This window comes from Carlito syrichta, unplaced genomic scaffold, assembly GCF_000164805.1.
Source record: "Carlito syrichta isolate Samal-C Ts95f unplaced genomic scaffold, Tarsius_syrichta-2.0.1 Scaffold311553, whole genome shotgun sequence".
NCBI lineage: Eukaryota > Metazoa > Chordata > Mammalia > Primates > Tarsiidae > Carlito > Carlito syrichta.
Genome location: NW_007255649.1, coordinates 400,431 through 417,001, shown reverse-complemented (window position 1 = coordinate 417,001; position 16,571 = coordinate 400,431). Strand labels below are relative to the sequence as shown.

The 16,571-nt window shown below is 43.5% G+C and overlaps 1 protein-coding gene across 2 annotated transcripts in view; it reads right to left on the bottom strand.

Moving 5' to 3' along the window:
* Nucleotides 1-563: 563 nt before the first annotated feature.
* Nucleotides 564-16,571, bottom strand: part of CRKL (CRK like proto-oncogene, adaptor protein) — a 41,168-nt gene continuing 25,160 nt past the window's right edge. The window contains exons 3-4 of one of the 2 annotated variants that reach the window (XR_002482581.1): nt 4,266-4,482; nt 564-1,081 (exon numbers count right to left, since the gene is read on the bottom strand). Coding sequence is in view for 1 of the 2 variants with exons in the window: in XM_008068812.2 (XP_008067003.1) it covers nt 4,348-4,482 (135 nt within the window). In the remaining variant the exon portion in view is untranslated. Of the gene's footprint in view, nt 1,082-3,401; nt 4,483-16,571 lie in introns of those variants that run through there. The other variant, XM_008068812.2, reaches the window with a different exon arrangement.

Here is a 16,571-nt window from a genome sequence, read left to right as displayed (position 1 = left end):
CAGCGGGTCAAGGCTGCGGTGGCCAGGAGCGGCCACTGCACTCCAGTCTGGGCGACAGAGTGAGACTCCAACTCAAAAAAACAAACAAAAAAACCCCCCCAGAAAACCAGACAGATGTCATACCCTGGCCTGGGATGAGGCTGCCTGCTTTCCATGACTTCTACTTGAAACTGTTCAACTCTGGTTAGCTCATGTAACAAATATTTAATAGAAGTCTTCAGATATGGGTGCCTAGAAGGAAAAACATCCAAGTTCCCCATGGTGGTACAATGTGTGGGACTACTGCCTCATGCTCATAAGGCCAAGACCAAGCACCAGGCTCCTGTACAGCACCTACTCTGCAGGTGCTCTGGGAAGCAGATTCTTCTCTTTTGGAGGGAGACTCCAACAAGTGGTTCTTTCTGGGTGCCTAAGTGTGAGAGGGTGATGCAAGACCCTACTCTAGCTCTTGGTCAGCAGCAGCACAGCCAGGTCTTTGAGGACACCAAAGACTTCACTCACCACTGCCGAACTGCTTGGGAGGCTGGTGGGGGCTGACTGAGGAGACACTGAAACACTGAAGCTGCTACCACCACCGGCTGATGCAAGTTTTATTGAGACAATGTACAAACAGGCCATGGAAACAAGGGTTTTGATGCTGGGACCAGTAACGTAAAATGGAATACAAAAATAAAAAGGCACTAATCTGTTAAGAAAAGACACTCGATGTATTCTAAGAATATAAGTCATTTAATACTGTTAATTTTATAGCACAAAATAAAACAAGCTATGATCCCAAAAAATAATTTTAAAAGCTTACACAGAAAATATTATTGCCTGAAGTTTATGATCTTTAAGTTACAGGTCAAAAGAGTTTTACGTTGTTGTTTTAAAACACACAGTGAAGACCGTCTAAAAAGCAAGGCCACTGTTCCTCCTGTAGGGACAACGATCCTGTCTCAGAGAACTGTCCTTCTTTAGAATATACAACCAGCACAGTATCCACACCGACAGCAGTTACCAGGGACATAGTTCTCCGGTCCCAGAGGGTAGAGTCAAGGCAGAGCTCAGTGGTGTCCACAGAAAGCATTAGTCTTAGGTACTGTGTTAAAACAATCAAGAATTCATTCATTTTTAAGAGATTAATGACCATAATATTAAAGGATTAAATTATAAACACCGGACACAAAACCACATCATCCCTTTTCAAAAATAAAATGTTCATATTCCTCTGAGCAAACATTACAAGAGCAGTAGCCGTCCACTGCAGGCCTGCTTTGTCTGTAAACAGCTGTAAAGGAAAGTTAGCACAGTGCCAAGGATGTGTGAGCTGCAAGGAGGGCACAGCTGTCCTTTCCTCCTTTCAGTTTTCCAATCATGAGCACAGAAGGTATCTTGACCGGGTGACCAAGGTCGTCAAATGGCAGCTGGTCAATGCATCCTCCTCTTTGTTAACCACATTGTCAGATGGTGCCACACAGCACAGACATGACAAAGATGACTCTTGTACCGGAGGTCCTTCCAAGGATAAACAAGTTTTTAATCAAAAGCCCAATGCCCTCTAGTATGTAATTTGTCTCCTTTCCAGGTGAAAAACCATAGTGAGTTAATTTAACATTCAAATCTTTTCTTAAACAGTAGAGCAGAGCAAGGAGCAGTAATGAACGATCATTAAGGGAAACTCACCCTCTGGGTAAGATTCGCATTGCTCTATGATCGCACACATCTTCCCAGACCAGTGAGGAACCTAGGCATGAAGCCGAGGCAGAGGTGCTGCTTTCATACATTTAGTGTGAAAAGAATTTCCCTGCCTGATTAGAAAACTGATAAAGTTCTAAGTAAAAAAAAGTTACTACTTTTGGCACACAACTTGAGAGTTCAGAACTTAAGTCTCACTGTTTTTTGAGTTCTGAATCTCTTGGCAGCCCTGGAAACATTTTCAGGGACCAAAGTAATGAGGTGACTCATCATTAAAACCAAACTCTGGGTTTATGGGGTGTTTTGATTCTGAAGTGCCCACACAAGGTGGGTCTAGCTATTGGTCAGTAGACATGGCTGAAAGGAAACCTTGTTTTCCAAAACAGTACAAGAGCACATACTTCCTGTGCTCTGAGTCAACTGCTATAATCAAAAGGTGTCAGGCTCTTCAATTAACACAGGTTGAAAAGGCCTTAGGGTTTGTGCCCTCCTTGAACAAGGCATACATTCTCCTCTGCTAGACATTCCACTTAGGTCCAAAAAGGGTAGGGGTGAACCTAGTCACTGGCCAAAAGGCAAACGCTGTCTCTAGGCAGAGTTTGGGGACTCCATCACATGGTTGCCACTTATGAGTACTAGGCTGGGGGCCTGAACTCAGAAAAAGATGACCTGATAGACCTAACCAGTAAAGGCAACTGCAATGGACAGACTGCAGAGCAGGAGGCAGACACAATTCTCACTGGGTAGGAAAAGCTGACCTCCAAGCCCTTTTAGAGGAAAACCACAGATGGGCAGCCACAGTGATATTTTTCCCAACTGACCATTAATTTTGTTACAGAAACTCTCAAGATTCATTAACATGGCAGTTATTGTCTGATGGAATACTGATTGATTTAAAGATAAACCGAGAAACAAATAGAAAAAATGTTGTTTTGCTGATTTGGTCAGCTGAATATATTGCTCTAAACCTCAAAACCTAAGAACTTCCAGAGACAGGGCCATAGTTATAGAAGATGCTCAGTGATAGAGTTACTCATTGGATTTTGCTACATTTCTAGGTCTGCTGTGTTCACTATGAGTTGAGGCTTATCTTTACCAGTGTCCAGATGGGAGAATAGACTGAACTGCATAAAGGTTCTAGTCTGCTATGTGCAGCAGATGATGGATCAGCTGTATATTTGTACTAACTGGCTTGTAAGAACATGCCTTTTTCAGCTAACAGGGAAATGCTTTAACATCAACAAACTGTAAGTGGTTAATGCTTCTCCCTAGTCACTAAAACACAAATGCATTAACCAATTTTCAGAGCTTGTGTTTCCTTTGCTTGGGAGCATCACAATGCCTAGACTGTGGAACCAGTATTAGCAGCACCAACTTTATCTGGCAATGTGATGAAGTTGGACCAGGACAGGGAGGTCTGGGCTTCAGTGAGTAGAATTTAATGATTCACTACTGAATCCAATGATTTCTATAAACAACCTCACTTAAAAAAAAAAAATTGGGAGGCTGAGGTGAGTGGATTGCCTGAGCCCGCGGGTTCGAGACTCGTCTGGGCAGCGAGACCTCATCTCTACAATAAATCAAAAAATCAGCCGGGCATGGCAGCGCATGCCTGTAATTCTGGCTACTTGGAAGGCTGAGGCAGAAGGATCGCTGGAGCCCAGCAGGCGAGGCTGCGGTGGCCGGGAGCGGCCACTGCACTCCAGTCTGGGCGACAGAGCAAGACTCCAACTCAAAAAAAAATTTAAGTCCTAACTTTAACGGGAGCATTCACTGAAAAGCTTGACAGAAAACTGCCCAAGTGCCCCCCTACCCCCTGCTCTTCTTACTGGCAAAGTAAGCAAAGGTTTCCCCAAAGCACCCCTCAACTCTGATGCTTTGGGGGACAAAGTAATCCAAGAGGCTGTGCACATAGCCTGGCATACAACAGCTAATCGTTTTGTATGTTGTTTGCCATATGGCAAAACAAAGTACTACTGGCAACAAAGACAATAAAGGCCTCTGCTTCAGGGTTGTTTTTTTCATATTCCTTTAGTTACAGCAGCTTCAGATTAGAAGCTCAGAGGCACATGTCATGTCATTCCTTGAAATACCATAAAATCCAACCTGCTACTTAACCTGTTCAAAACACACAAGTCAATTAATTAGTCTTCCCAAACAAAACCAAACCAAAAGAAAAAAGAAAAGTCAGATTTTGGGGACTTAGGACATAATTCTCTCTTCTTTAAGGTTCACCTCCTCTGTCGTCCAGAGATAAGCAAGATGGCAGCTGAGCCACTGCTTTGTGGAAGGCAACGTGCAGTATCTCGCCATGGCCTCAAGCTTTCTCCGATGAACATGACAGAATCAGTCCCAAGTACAAACAGGGCAATGATGAGAAGGAAGACCCTTTCCTCATCAACTTCTCTTCACTTGTGTGCTTCCACCAGTTTTTCCAGTTTATGATCCAAAAGAACTCTAAAATCGGCTACTCTTTGACAATACAACTATGATACAAACGCCAGGAGGCAGCCGCTGTGTGCATTCCAAATGTGTATGAGACTGCCAGTCTGCAGAAAGCTGGACATCGGCAATACAGTGTGACTTGCCTATGAGAGAGAATGCTTTCCCACTTCAAAGAAGACTATGACAGGCAGAACGATGAAGCAGCAGGAAACAGGGCAACATCAATCACTCGTTTTCATCTGGGTTTTGAGGGTCAATGATTTTGACGTGTGTAAAGGGGAAAAGCCCTTTGCGCCCATTCACCTCACCTTCCCACTGGCCATTTATATTCATCCTTGTGACTTTCACAATGTCACCAACCTGTAGGGATGAAGAAAAAAGACAAAGTTGGCATTTCTCTGCAATAAGAAAAAGTTGGTTTACACTGAATCACAAACATTATCCTAATCAAAGGAACAAATACATTTTTCTAAAGGACTAATCTATTTTTTTTTCAGTGCTTGTAGCTAAAATTAAGGCAGTGCCAAAGACACAAAGTGTTTGCTACCAATGAGCCAGGTACACACCTGAGCTAGCAAGAACGCAAGTTAAGAAAAACAGATTTTAAGCACAAAGCAGCCTCTCCTCACTTCATATTGGCTACTAATCCCAAGAGGACAGAAATGAACACTTAACTCTGAAAAAAAGTCAAGTCACACAAAACAGTATAGTTTAAAAAAAAAATCTTTTTCTACCCCAATTCACATGGTATGGAATTGCTGTCAATAAGACCTCACTCACTATGCTACCTCCCCTGAGCTCAACAATGTCCCCCTGAATTGTTCATTCCCTATTCTCTCCATGGGGTGATCACTGGGGCAAGAAGCCCAGCTTTGTGTATCTTAAAACTGCTGCCGAAAGGACAGGCACCAGTTAAGGGCTGTTCTGATCAAAGAGAGGGCAGGAATTCTATTTTGTAAATAATTTTCAAATTGTTATGGAGACCCACAGAGCTCTAGGTAGGTGCCTTAAGTGTCCAACAAATGTCTGGTTAAAATTTCAATTTTTTAAAATTTTATTTTATAAAACCATAACACAAAAAGCACATTCAAATAAACTATAGCCTCTGACACATTAACTTAACTTGACACACTAACTGCCCTGGTAAGCTGCTTTTTATGTTTACCGTCCTTGTAATGAAGCTTCTTTTGCCATGTATCTGACTGAAGACTATCCCCAAAGTGGTAAGGTAAAGAAAGGCTAAACAACATCTACCACTTGCAAAAGAAGTAAGCTAAATGCTATCTATAGCTAAGATAAGACCACATTTGTCATCTATAATTTGATTTCCACTTTTCTTGTTCATTAAAACAGTTAACTGGGCCGGGTGCCGTGGCTCAAGACTGTATTTCCCAGCACTTTGGGAGACCAAGGTGAGAGGATTGCCTGAGCCCATGGGTTTGAGAACAGTGGACAACTTGGCGAGACCTCATCTCTACAATAAAAAAATTAGCCAGGCGTGGCAGTACATGCCTGTAGTTCCAGCTACTTGGAAAGCTGAGGTGGAAGGATCATCTGAACCCAGCAGGTCAACGCTGGGGTGGCCGTGAGCATGCCACTGCACTCCAGCCTGGGTGACGGAGTGAGACTCCAACTCAAAAACAAAAGACAAAACAAAAAAAAAACCAGTTAACTGGCTGGGCACAGTGGCTCGTAACTATAATCCCAGCACTTTGGAAGACCAAAGTGAGAGGATTGCCTGAGTCTGCAGGTTAGAGACCAGCCTGGGCAATATGGCGAGACCTTATCCCTACTATAAATCATGAATAATTAGCTGGGTGTGGTGGCATGTGCTTGTGGTTCCAGCTACTTGGAAGGCTGAGGCGGAAGGATCATCTGAGCCCAACAGGTCAAGGTTGCAGTGGCCGTGAGCGTGCCACTGCACTCCAGCCCAGGCAACAGAATGAGACTCTGACTCAAAAAAACAAACAAAACAACAACAGAAAAGCAGTTAACTGTTCCTCTAATAGCTTTTAAAAGTAATTCTTATAAATCTCACCTTACAAAATACATTTACGACAGAAAACTTTTGGCTGGGCGCAGTGGATCAAGTCTGTATGCAATCTCAGTACTTTGGGAGGCCGAGGTGAGAGGATTGCCTGAGACCAGGGGTTCAAGAAAAGTCTGGGCAACTTGGTGAGACCTCATCTCTACAATAAATAAAAAAAATTAGCCAGGTGTGGTGGCTTGCGCCTGTAGTTCCAGCTACTTGGAAGGACTCCCTGAGCCCAGCAGGTGGAGGCTGCGGTGGCTGTGAGCGAGCCACTGCACTCCAGCCTGGGTAACAGAATGAGACTCCAACTAAAAAAAAAAAAAAAAGACAGAAAGCTTTGTATCTGTCATATATTGGGGCTCTATGCACTATTTCATTTTTAAAAGCGGGGTCTTCTGTTCAAGCTACTGATCCAGCAAGTTGACTGACTGTCAGTCTCCCCCAAGAATTCAGTGCTGTTGCAGCAGCTTCAGAAATCGGGGCTTCCTGTGCAGAAGGATAAGCCCTCCCCTTGCTGCTGTGCTGCTCTGAAATAGCCTCAGCAGTCACACCTGCCTTTTCTGGTTACCAGGTGAGTCAATGCACTCTGAACACTGGATTCTAGGTGCCCAGAAGGCACACGTTTTGCCTAAAGTTTGTAACCCTAGTCTGCCTCAACTGATGTTTGATAAATGTGGAAGGGAACAAAATCTCACCTTCCAGAAAATCTTGCTCCAGAGAACCTTCTCCCACATTTTCTGGGTAAGCTCATCCTTCCAGCCTGGAGGCTGTGAATGTACTCTCACCTCCTGATAACCATGCCCACCTCTGGTTCCCCCAGTCTTCCACCACCTGGCTCTCCCATCCCAGCCACCCAGCCATGAGCCACTTATGATCATCTATAACACTGTATCCCAATCAGCTTTGACAGACCTCACCCACCACAGTCTGGCTACTGTGCTCCCACCACTTCACCAAGGACCTCCTGAGAGTCTAAGTCATTGGCCCAATTCCAGATCTCTACCTTTATGACCTTCTGCAGCACATGAACTTGAATACTTCATCCACCTACCCCATTCCCTGCCCCTCATTTTTGTGGCATTCTATAAAATAACCCATGGGTGCTTCTCATTTGGCATTTGTGGAAAGCAAGTCTCTGTGAGATTAGGTGCCTGGTTCTCCAGGAGTCTCGCAAACACACCCAAGGAGTACTTCCCCTCCCCTTAACCCCTCCTCCCATCCCCCCAGCACTCTGAATAAGGGAAATGCTTTATTCATTTACTCCACGTATGTTACAGGTTTCTTGTAAACTACTTTCCAGAGAAGTCCACAGAATCAGGAAAAAAAACAGAAGAGAAGAGAGACTCTAAGCTGATATCCCCAGATACTAGGGTATAGGGTAGATGGCCAACCAGAGGAGCAAGGTTCTGGAGGACAGAAGTAGTAGACACAAGAGTTCAAGGACAGTCAGTAGATGACTGACCTTTTAATCATCAATAGAACCAGGTCATCCCTCTGCTTTGTAACTCTGCCCTCCAAGCCCTTCTCTCTGCTCAAGAGTAACATCCAAACTCTCTCCTGCTTCTTCCCATCTCTGACCTCATTTCATGCCATTGTGCCCCTACTCTGCTTATACTGGCTTCCTTTCCACTTCTCAAACTTGCCAAGATCTTTCCCAGATATAAACTACATGAAAGATGTGAGGGCAGGAAGTGCTGGAAACGCCATTGCACTGTTAATATCTCAAGACGTTAAAAATCACATTCCAGGCTTTTGCACAAAATGCCAAGCTGGCACTAAGAAACCTCGGACCTCTGCTCTTCTTTCAGTTGAAACATGTAATCCTGACCAAAGTCAAACAAGTCCTAAGGCCCATCCAAGCTTCCTTATCAAGCTTCATGAGCAGATAATGAGCACGTGAAGAACTTCAGGAGGTAGCCATTGAAGACAGGGTGTTTATGAAGATAGGACTAAGGTTCTATACTGTGTACTTAGCACAATTTGAATATCAGACCGACCTAAAACTAGGAGCTAAGATCTACAACAGGATGTAAGCTTTTGTCTATTTGTGGCATGTGCCTGTAATCCCAGGTACTCAGGAGGCTGAGGCAGGAAGATGGGTTGAGCCCAGGAGTTTGAGATCAGCCTGGGCAACAACAGTGAGACCCTGCCTCAAAATAAATAAATAAATACAATAAAACAGGTATAACGTGGCACAGTGTGATGGTCCATGCCATGAACTTTAGAGCACGTCAGGACTGAATGAATGTCCTGGTTCTGCCATTTTTAGTGGCTATCTGACTGGTAAATTGCTCAAGTTCTCCAAGTCTCAGTTCCATTCCAACTTTGGAAGATTCCCGTAATAATGAAGTATTACATGGGAACTGTTAAACAGATTACCCAACTGAGTAAATGGTAGCCGTTACTGGAATGAAGATTACCTATGCTGGCTTCTACAAGTCACACCCTTTGGAAGCACCCAGGGAAGAGTCAGAATCAGCATTGAGAAGCACAGCACTGTGTGAGATGGGTTTTCAACTCTGCTGGTAAAAAGGGTTCCCTCAAAATGGATGAGGGGACACAAAGAATGGCATATAAGAGTAAATGACGAGGGACAGGTCTGAAAACAGTGTGTGTAAATGACTGTGATGAACACTAAGCAGTTGAAGACAATGGGAAGACGGAGAAGGTGAGCTAGGTGTTGAAAACTACCAGGAATACCCACACCTCATGCTTTCCAATTAACTTGTGATTCTGGTGGTCTTTACAGGATACTTTCCATGTGATCCTATCTAATCAATTAAATAAGATCTACTGATTATCTATTGCGCATGGAAAATGGGTGGGCCAATCCCTATCCTCAAGGAACATCTGTTTTCTGTTTTTTGTGTTTAACAGACAGTAAATAATCCACTGTCCAGGCATGGTAGATGCTCAATGAATGTTTCTTAGATAATATCATTTGTTAAAAGCAGTAAGTGGCACAAAAACAGTATTGAATCAATACTGCAGAGCATAGGAGCAAGGTGCTATTGCTTAGACTGACGGAATTTGGACCAGCTGAGATGGGTCAAGGGGCAGCCTAGGAAGAGAATGGCTGGGAGACTTCTGATGGCGACCTAACAATTAGTACCTCATTCTGGTCTTGCAGTTTTCAAAACACAGTACATCACTCCTCACGCTGCTTTCTATCTCAACACAGAAAAGAAATCCTGGCTATGTTATGCAACCTTTTGCCCTCAGTTACAGGTTGCTGTGGAGCAGCTTCTTCCATGGCTCTGCTGAACAGTGCTTGGGATCTATTGATTCAGGTAGGTAGCCTGGCAGCCATTTTGCTGCGCCCTATTCTGGTACAGTTCCCATCCTCTGGATTCAGGGTGTAAGGAAGCACTTACATTGGAAGGCAGATTGACGTTGAAGTGGATAGATATCAATTCGGTTCAATGAGCTAACTAAGCCTGGAAGATGTGGCTGATCCTATTAATAGATCAAGAGGAGGCACATACCTAATTTTAGTATCATCTCTATTAATTTTCACCCTGTGAAACAGGACAATCCAAATACTATTAACAGTCAAAATACCATCTTTGTGCTTGGCTGCACTGAGCACTTGGGGAGTGCACACATTAACTCTGAAATTAAGTGCATATTCTAGGATTATTAGTCAGTTCCTTTCTTTGTGTCTAGGGAAGACCATGCATGGAAAAGGTAGAAATTAAATGGCAAGAAGCACCTTTTGCAGCTAGCAATAGTTTCCTACAGTCCTATTTGTCTAGGAGCGTGTCTAGGAAAGTACTGTCTGACCCCAAGCATTTGATTCCTTTCCCCCCCTTGAGATAGGGTCTCTCTCTGTTGTCCAGGTTCATTGCAGGCTCCAACTCCTAGGCTCAAGCAATCCTCCTACTGTAGCCTCCTAAGTAGCAGGAACTACAGGAATGTGTCACCGAGGCTGGTTATTTATTTATTTATTTTGCAGATGGGGTCTGTGTTGTCTGGCACTTGATTCAAAGAGCAGTCAAGGCTCTGGAGGGCCCAAGCCCTGGCTATCGCAACAGTTTTTGGTTCCACAATCAGTCTCCACTCTCTATAATGATATTCTGAGACTGTATGTTCTCAGGTTACATAAAAGTAAGTTCAGGACTACAATGGTTATACTGGAATATGAAGTTCTAACTTGAGTGACAAGAATGGGTCTCAGTGATCAAATATCCTGAAAGTATATGCAGACTTGTATGCAAATGCATCAATGAATATTGTTTTTCTGGAGAAAGGTAGCATTTTTTTTTTTGAGTTGGAGTCTCACTCCATTGCCCAGGCTGGAGTGCAGTGGCACACTCACAGCCACCCCAGCGTCAACCTGCTGGGCTCCAGCAATCCTTCCACCTCAGTCTTCCAAGTAGCTGGAACTATAGGCACACGTTACTACACCCAGCTAATTTTTTTGATTTATTGTAGAGACGAGGTCTAGACAAGTTGCCTGGGCTGGTCTCAAACCTGCGGGCTCAGGTAATCCGCTCGCCTTGGCCTCCCAAAGTGCTGGGATTACAGGCTGAGTTGCTGAGCCACTGAGCCTGGCCAGTAACACAACTTTCACTAGATTTTCCAAGGGGTTTATAACTCCAGAAAGATTTAAAATAAAACAAAGACCTGTGTACTATAATCACCAGGCAAGCTTCATCCTATCTGTAATTTTTACTGGTTTAGTCATTCAACAAATACTGAATATCTATGTACTAGGCCAAGGGGATACAACAGAGGACAGAACAAACATGGAGCTACCCCGATAGGTCACCTGTTTTACTATACCTGACCTGTACCTAAGGGGATGGATATAACAGAGGACAGAACAAATACCTTGTCCCATCATGGAGTTGCCTGTCACCTGTTTTACTGTACCTGTTCCCAAATCAAAGCTGCCAAAGTGAGAGAGGCTTTAGAGGGCCAGGCTCCTTGTCTGTGTGCCCTGGGTAGCAGTCCAGTAGTCTCAGGGGCTCTCACCTACAAGTGAATGCTATCTAACTGGTTTTTCTTTTTTTTTGAGTTGGAGTCTCACTCTGTCACCCAAACTGGAGTGCAGTGGCCGCTCCCAGTCACTACAGCCTCAACCTGCTGGGCTCCAGCTATCCTTCCGCCTCGGCCTTCCAAGTAGCTGGAACTACAGGCACACGCTACCACGCCTGGCTAATTTTTTTTATTTATTTATTGTAGAGATGCGGTCTCGCCAAGTTGCCCATGCAGGTCTTGAACCCACGGACTCAGGCAATCCACTTACCTCAGCCTCCCAAAGTGCAGGATTACAGGCTGAGCCACCAAGCCTGGCTTAACTGGTTTTTCATACTGAAGACTTGGTCTTGTCTTTAAAAGTTCCATTATCCTCCAAAGCAATAACTTGGTTCAATAAGACTTGGTTCAATTAGTTAACACTTCTTGTGAAAATATAGGGAATTTATTTTACAGGATAGTATGTATCAGCAAGAGAATGTGGGCTCATAGAAAAGAAGCAAGCTGGGTGCAGTGGCTCACGCCTGTTAATATCAGCACTTTGGGAGATGGAGGCAAGAGGATTACCTGTGCCCAAGGGTTCGAGACCAGCCTGGGTAACATGACCAGATGTCTCTAAAGTAAAATTAAAAAATTAGATGGGCATGGTGGTGCACGACTGTAGTTCCAGCTACTTGGAAGGATGAAGCAGAAGGATTGCCTGAGTCCAGCAGGCAGAGGCTGCAGTGGCTGTGAGTGTGTGCCACTGCACTCCAGCCTGGGCGACAGAGTAAGACGCCAATTCAAAAAAAAAAAGTAAAACTACTTCTATTTGCAGATGACATAATCCTATATATAAAAAATTCCAAAGGTACCACAATAAAGACATTAGAGCTAAAAAACAAATTCAGCAAAGTTGCAGGGTACAAGATCAACATACAAATACCAGTTGTCACTCTGTGAACCTATAATGAACAATTAAAAAAGCAATTTGGCTGGGCATGGTGGTTCATGCTTGTAATCCCAGCATTTTGGGAGGTGGAGATGAATGGATTGCCTTAGCTCAGGGGTTTGAGACCAGCCTGAGGAACATGGCAAGATTTCATCTCTACAATAAATCAGAAAATTAACCATGTATGGGTGCATGCTTGTGGTTCCAGCTACTTGGAAGGCTGAAGCAGAAGAATCACCTGAGCCCAGCAGGTCGAGGCTACAGTGGCTGTGAATGTGCAACTGCACTCCGGTCTGATTGATAGAGTAAGACTCCAGCTCAAAAAAAAAAAAAGAAAGAAAAAAAATTCCATTTACAATAGCATCTAAAAAAATAAAAATATCTGGCAATAAATTTAACCATGGTGAAAGACCTGCACACCAAAAAAGATTCTATGAGGAAATTAAAGACCTAAATAAACGGAGAAACCCACAAGGGAAGACCATGTGAAGGCACTGGAAAAGATTCCATAAATAAAGAGAAAGATATCTGTGTTCATGGATTGGTAAACAATATTAAGATGTCAATATTATACAAAGTGATCTATAAAGCCAATGTAATCCCTATCAAAATTCTCAGTCTTTTTTTTTTTTTTGCAGAAATAGAAAAGCCAATCCTCAAATTCATATGGAATTTCAAGGCACCCTGAACAGGTAAAACAATTTTAGAAAAAAAAAACAGCAAAGTTGGAAAACTCATAATTCCTGACCTCAGAATTACTAAACAAAGCTACAGTAATCAAAGCAGCGTGGTACTGCCATATGTAGAGACATACAGAACAATGGAATATAACTAAGAGTTCAGAAACAAACCCATATACCTGTAGTCGATTTTTTTTTTTGAGATGGAGGTCTCCCTATATTGCCCAGGTTGGTCTTGAATTCCTGGCTCAAGCAATCCTTCCACCTCAACCTTCCAAGTAGCTGGGATTCCAGATGTGTGCCACTATGCTCAGCTTGGCCAAATGACTTTTGATCAGGGTAACTACATCGAGTGGGGAAAGAATAATCTTGTCAATGAATGGTGCTAGGACTAGGTTTCCACACGCAAAAGAAAGGCTCTGAACCCTTACATCATAATATATATAAAATTTATTAAAATGGGTCAACAATCTAAGTAAGTGCTAAAATCATAAAATTGAGAAGAAAACAGGTAAATCTTCTGACCTTAATTTAAGTTTGGCAATAGATTCTTAGTCAATACCAAAAACAACAAAAACAGAAAAAAGTGACAATCAAAATTTAAAATGTCAAGCCAGGCATGACAGCACATGCCTATAGTCCCAGCTACTTGGAAGACTGAGGCAGGAGGATCACTTGAGCTCTGGAGTTTAAGACCAGCCTGGGTAACATAGTGAAACCCCATTTCTTTTCTTTTTTTTTTTTTGAGTTAGAGTCTCACTCTGTCACCCAGACTGGAATGCAGTGGCCGCTCCTGGCCACCGCAGCCTTGACCTGCTGGGCTCCAGTGATCCTTCTGCCTCAGCCTTCCGAGTAGCTGGAACTACAGGCATGTGCTACCACGCCCGCTCATTTTGATTTATTGTAGAGATGAGGTCTCGCCAAGTTGCCCAGGGTGAAACCCCATTTCTACAAGGAAAAAGAAAAAGTTTGTAATCAAAGGACATTATAAGAAAAGTGAAAAGGCTACCTACAGAATGAAGGTTCATCCTATAATCCCAGCACTTTGCGAGGCCAAGGCAAGTGGATTGCCTGAGTCCGCAGGTTTGAGACCTGCCCAGGCAACTTGGTGAGTCCTCATCTCTACAATAAATAAAAAATTAGTCAGGCACGGTAGCGTGCATCTGTAGTTTCAGCTATTTGGAAGGCTGAGGCGGAAGGATTGTCGAAGCCCAGCGGGTTGACACTGGGGTAGCTGTGAATGTGCCACTGCACTCCAGCCTAGGCAACAGAGATTCCAAATAAAAAAAAAAAGTTAAATATCCAGAATATATAAAGAACTCCTAAAACTCAAAAACAATTACACACACACACACACACACACACACACACACACACACACACCAGCTGAGTGTGGTGGCACACACCTTTAGTCCCAGCTACTCTGGAGGCCGAGGCAGGAAGATTGAGCCCAGGAGTTTGAGTGAAGCCTGGGCAACACAGAGAGACCCAGTCTCTAAAACAAACAAACAACAAACCTCAAACAACCCAATTAAAAACTAAGCAAACAACTTGAACAGACATTTCTCCAAAGATTCAAAAATGGCCGAAATGTACCTGTAACATCAATCATTAAGAAAATGCAAGTCGAAACTACAATGAGATACTGCTTCCCACCTACTAGGATGGCTATAATCATAAAAATGGAAAATAAAAAGTGTTGGTGAGGATGTAGATATTCTTTTGAGGGAGGACCCTTATACACTGCTGATTGGAATATATAGTTGCTATAGAAAACAGTTCAATGGTTCCTCAAAAAGTTATTATATGGGCCGGGCACAGTGTCTCATGTCTGTAATCCCAGCACTTTGGGAGGCAGCGGCGAGCAGACTGCCTGAGCCCACAGGCTCAAGACCAGCCTGGGCAACATCTACAATAAATCAAAAAATTAGCTGGGCATGGTGGCACACGCCTGTAGTTCCAGTTACTTGGAAGGCTTAGGAGGATGGACTGCCTGAACCCAGAAGGTCAAGGCTGTGGTGGCTGTGAGTGATCACTGCACTCCAGCCTGGGTGACAGTGAGACTCCAACTCAAAAAAAAAAATTAAAAAATTACCATATGATCCAGCAATTCCACTCCTAGTTATATACCCAAAGGAATTAAAAGTAGGGTATCAGCTGGGCATGGTGGCTCATGCTTGTAATCCCAGCACTTTGGGATTACATGGTGAAACCCTGTCTCTACAATAAATCAAAAAATTAGCTGGGTGTGGTGGCACATGCCTGCAATTCCAGCTACTTGGAAGGCTAAGGTGGAAGGATCACCTGAGCCCAGCAGACAGGCTGCAGTAGCCATGAGCAGCACGTTACTGTACTCTAGCCTGGGCGACAGAGTGACATTGCAACTCAAAAAAAAAGAAGTTTTGATACATGCTACAACACAGATGAACCCTGAAAAACATTGTGCTAAGTGAAATACCCCAGACCCAAAGACAAATAATGTATAATTCTACTTCTATGAGGGACCTAGAATAGGCAAATTCATAGAGGCAGATGAGAGGTTACTAGGGGCTCAGAAGAGGGGGAATAGAAAGTTACTGCTTGATGGTTACAGAGTTTCCATCAAGTATCCATCCATTTGGGGGTGATAAAAGTTTTGGAAATAGCGGTGATGGTTGTACAGCATTATGAATGTAATTAATGCTGCTGAGTTGTACATTTAAAAATAGCTAAAATGGCAAATTTTGTTTTATTTATATGTTTCACCACAATAAAAAAAGCTAATTACATAACATGCCAAAAGCCACTGAATCACTTTATGTATGTATGTACGTATGAATGAGTCGGAGTCTCACTCTGTTGCCCAGGCTGGAGTGCAGTGGCACACTAACGGCCACCACAGCCTTAATCTGCTGGGCCCCGGCTATTCTTCCGCCTCAACTTTCAAGTAGCTGAAACTACAGGCATGCACCACCAAGCCTGGCTAATTTTTCTTGATTTATTGTAGAGATGAAATCTCGCCAAGTTGCCCTGGCTGATCTTGAACCCCTGAGCTCAGGCAATCCTCTTGCCTCTGCCTCCCAAAATGCTGAGAATATAGGTGTGAGCCACAGTGCCTGGCTGAATTATATGTTTTAAGTTGGCGAATTGTATGGTGTGAATTATATCCCTTAAAATTGTTTTTAAAAAAGTTGCTCAGTCCTAGCTGTGCTACTTCTTACCTGTTAAGACTGGAAAATCTCAAGGTCTTAGTATGTAAAATGAGACTGACACCACCTGTCCCCAAGCACTGGTATGAGGATAACAATTCTCTCTGTGAAGCCACTAGCTTATGGTTCTTCTACTCCACATCTATTACCACATACAGAAAACTGAAGTCAGCCTGATGACCAGACTGGCACAGACCTTGCCTGGTCTATACTAGGGCCTCAATTTCATGGCATTCTCACCCAATTTACACATTAAGAAAGAGGAACAAAAACTTTCTGAGATTAGTTTTTTTCTGATTCACGCCCCAGTGAAAATATTACATGCTAGAAGGAGAAAAATTTGAAAATACAACCACCTTCTAAATTCTAAAGGATTTTGCATGGTATTGCGATCAAGGATTTAAAAAAAGCACTTTTGAGGCGGGCTCGGTGGCTCAGCCTGTAATCCCGCGCCTTTGGGAGGCTGAGGTGAGTGGATTGCCTGAGCCCGCAGTTCGAGACCCGCCTGGGCAGTGAGACCTCATCTCTACAATAAATCAAAAAAATCAGCTGGGCGTGGTAGCACATGCCTGTAATTCCGGCTACTTGGAAGGCTGAGGCAGAAGGATCGCTGGAGCCCAGCAGGTCAAGGCTGTGAC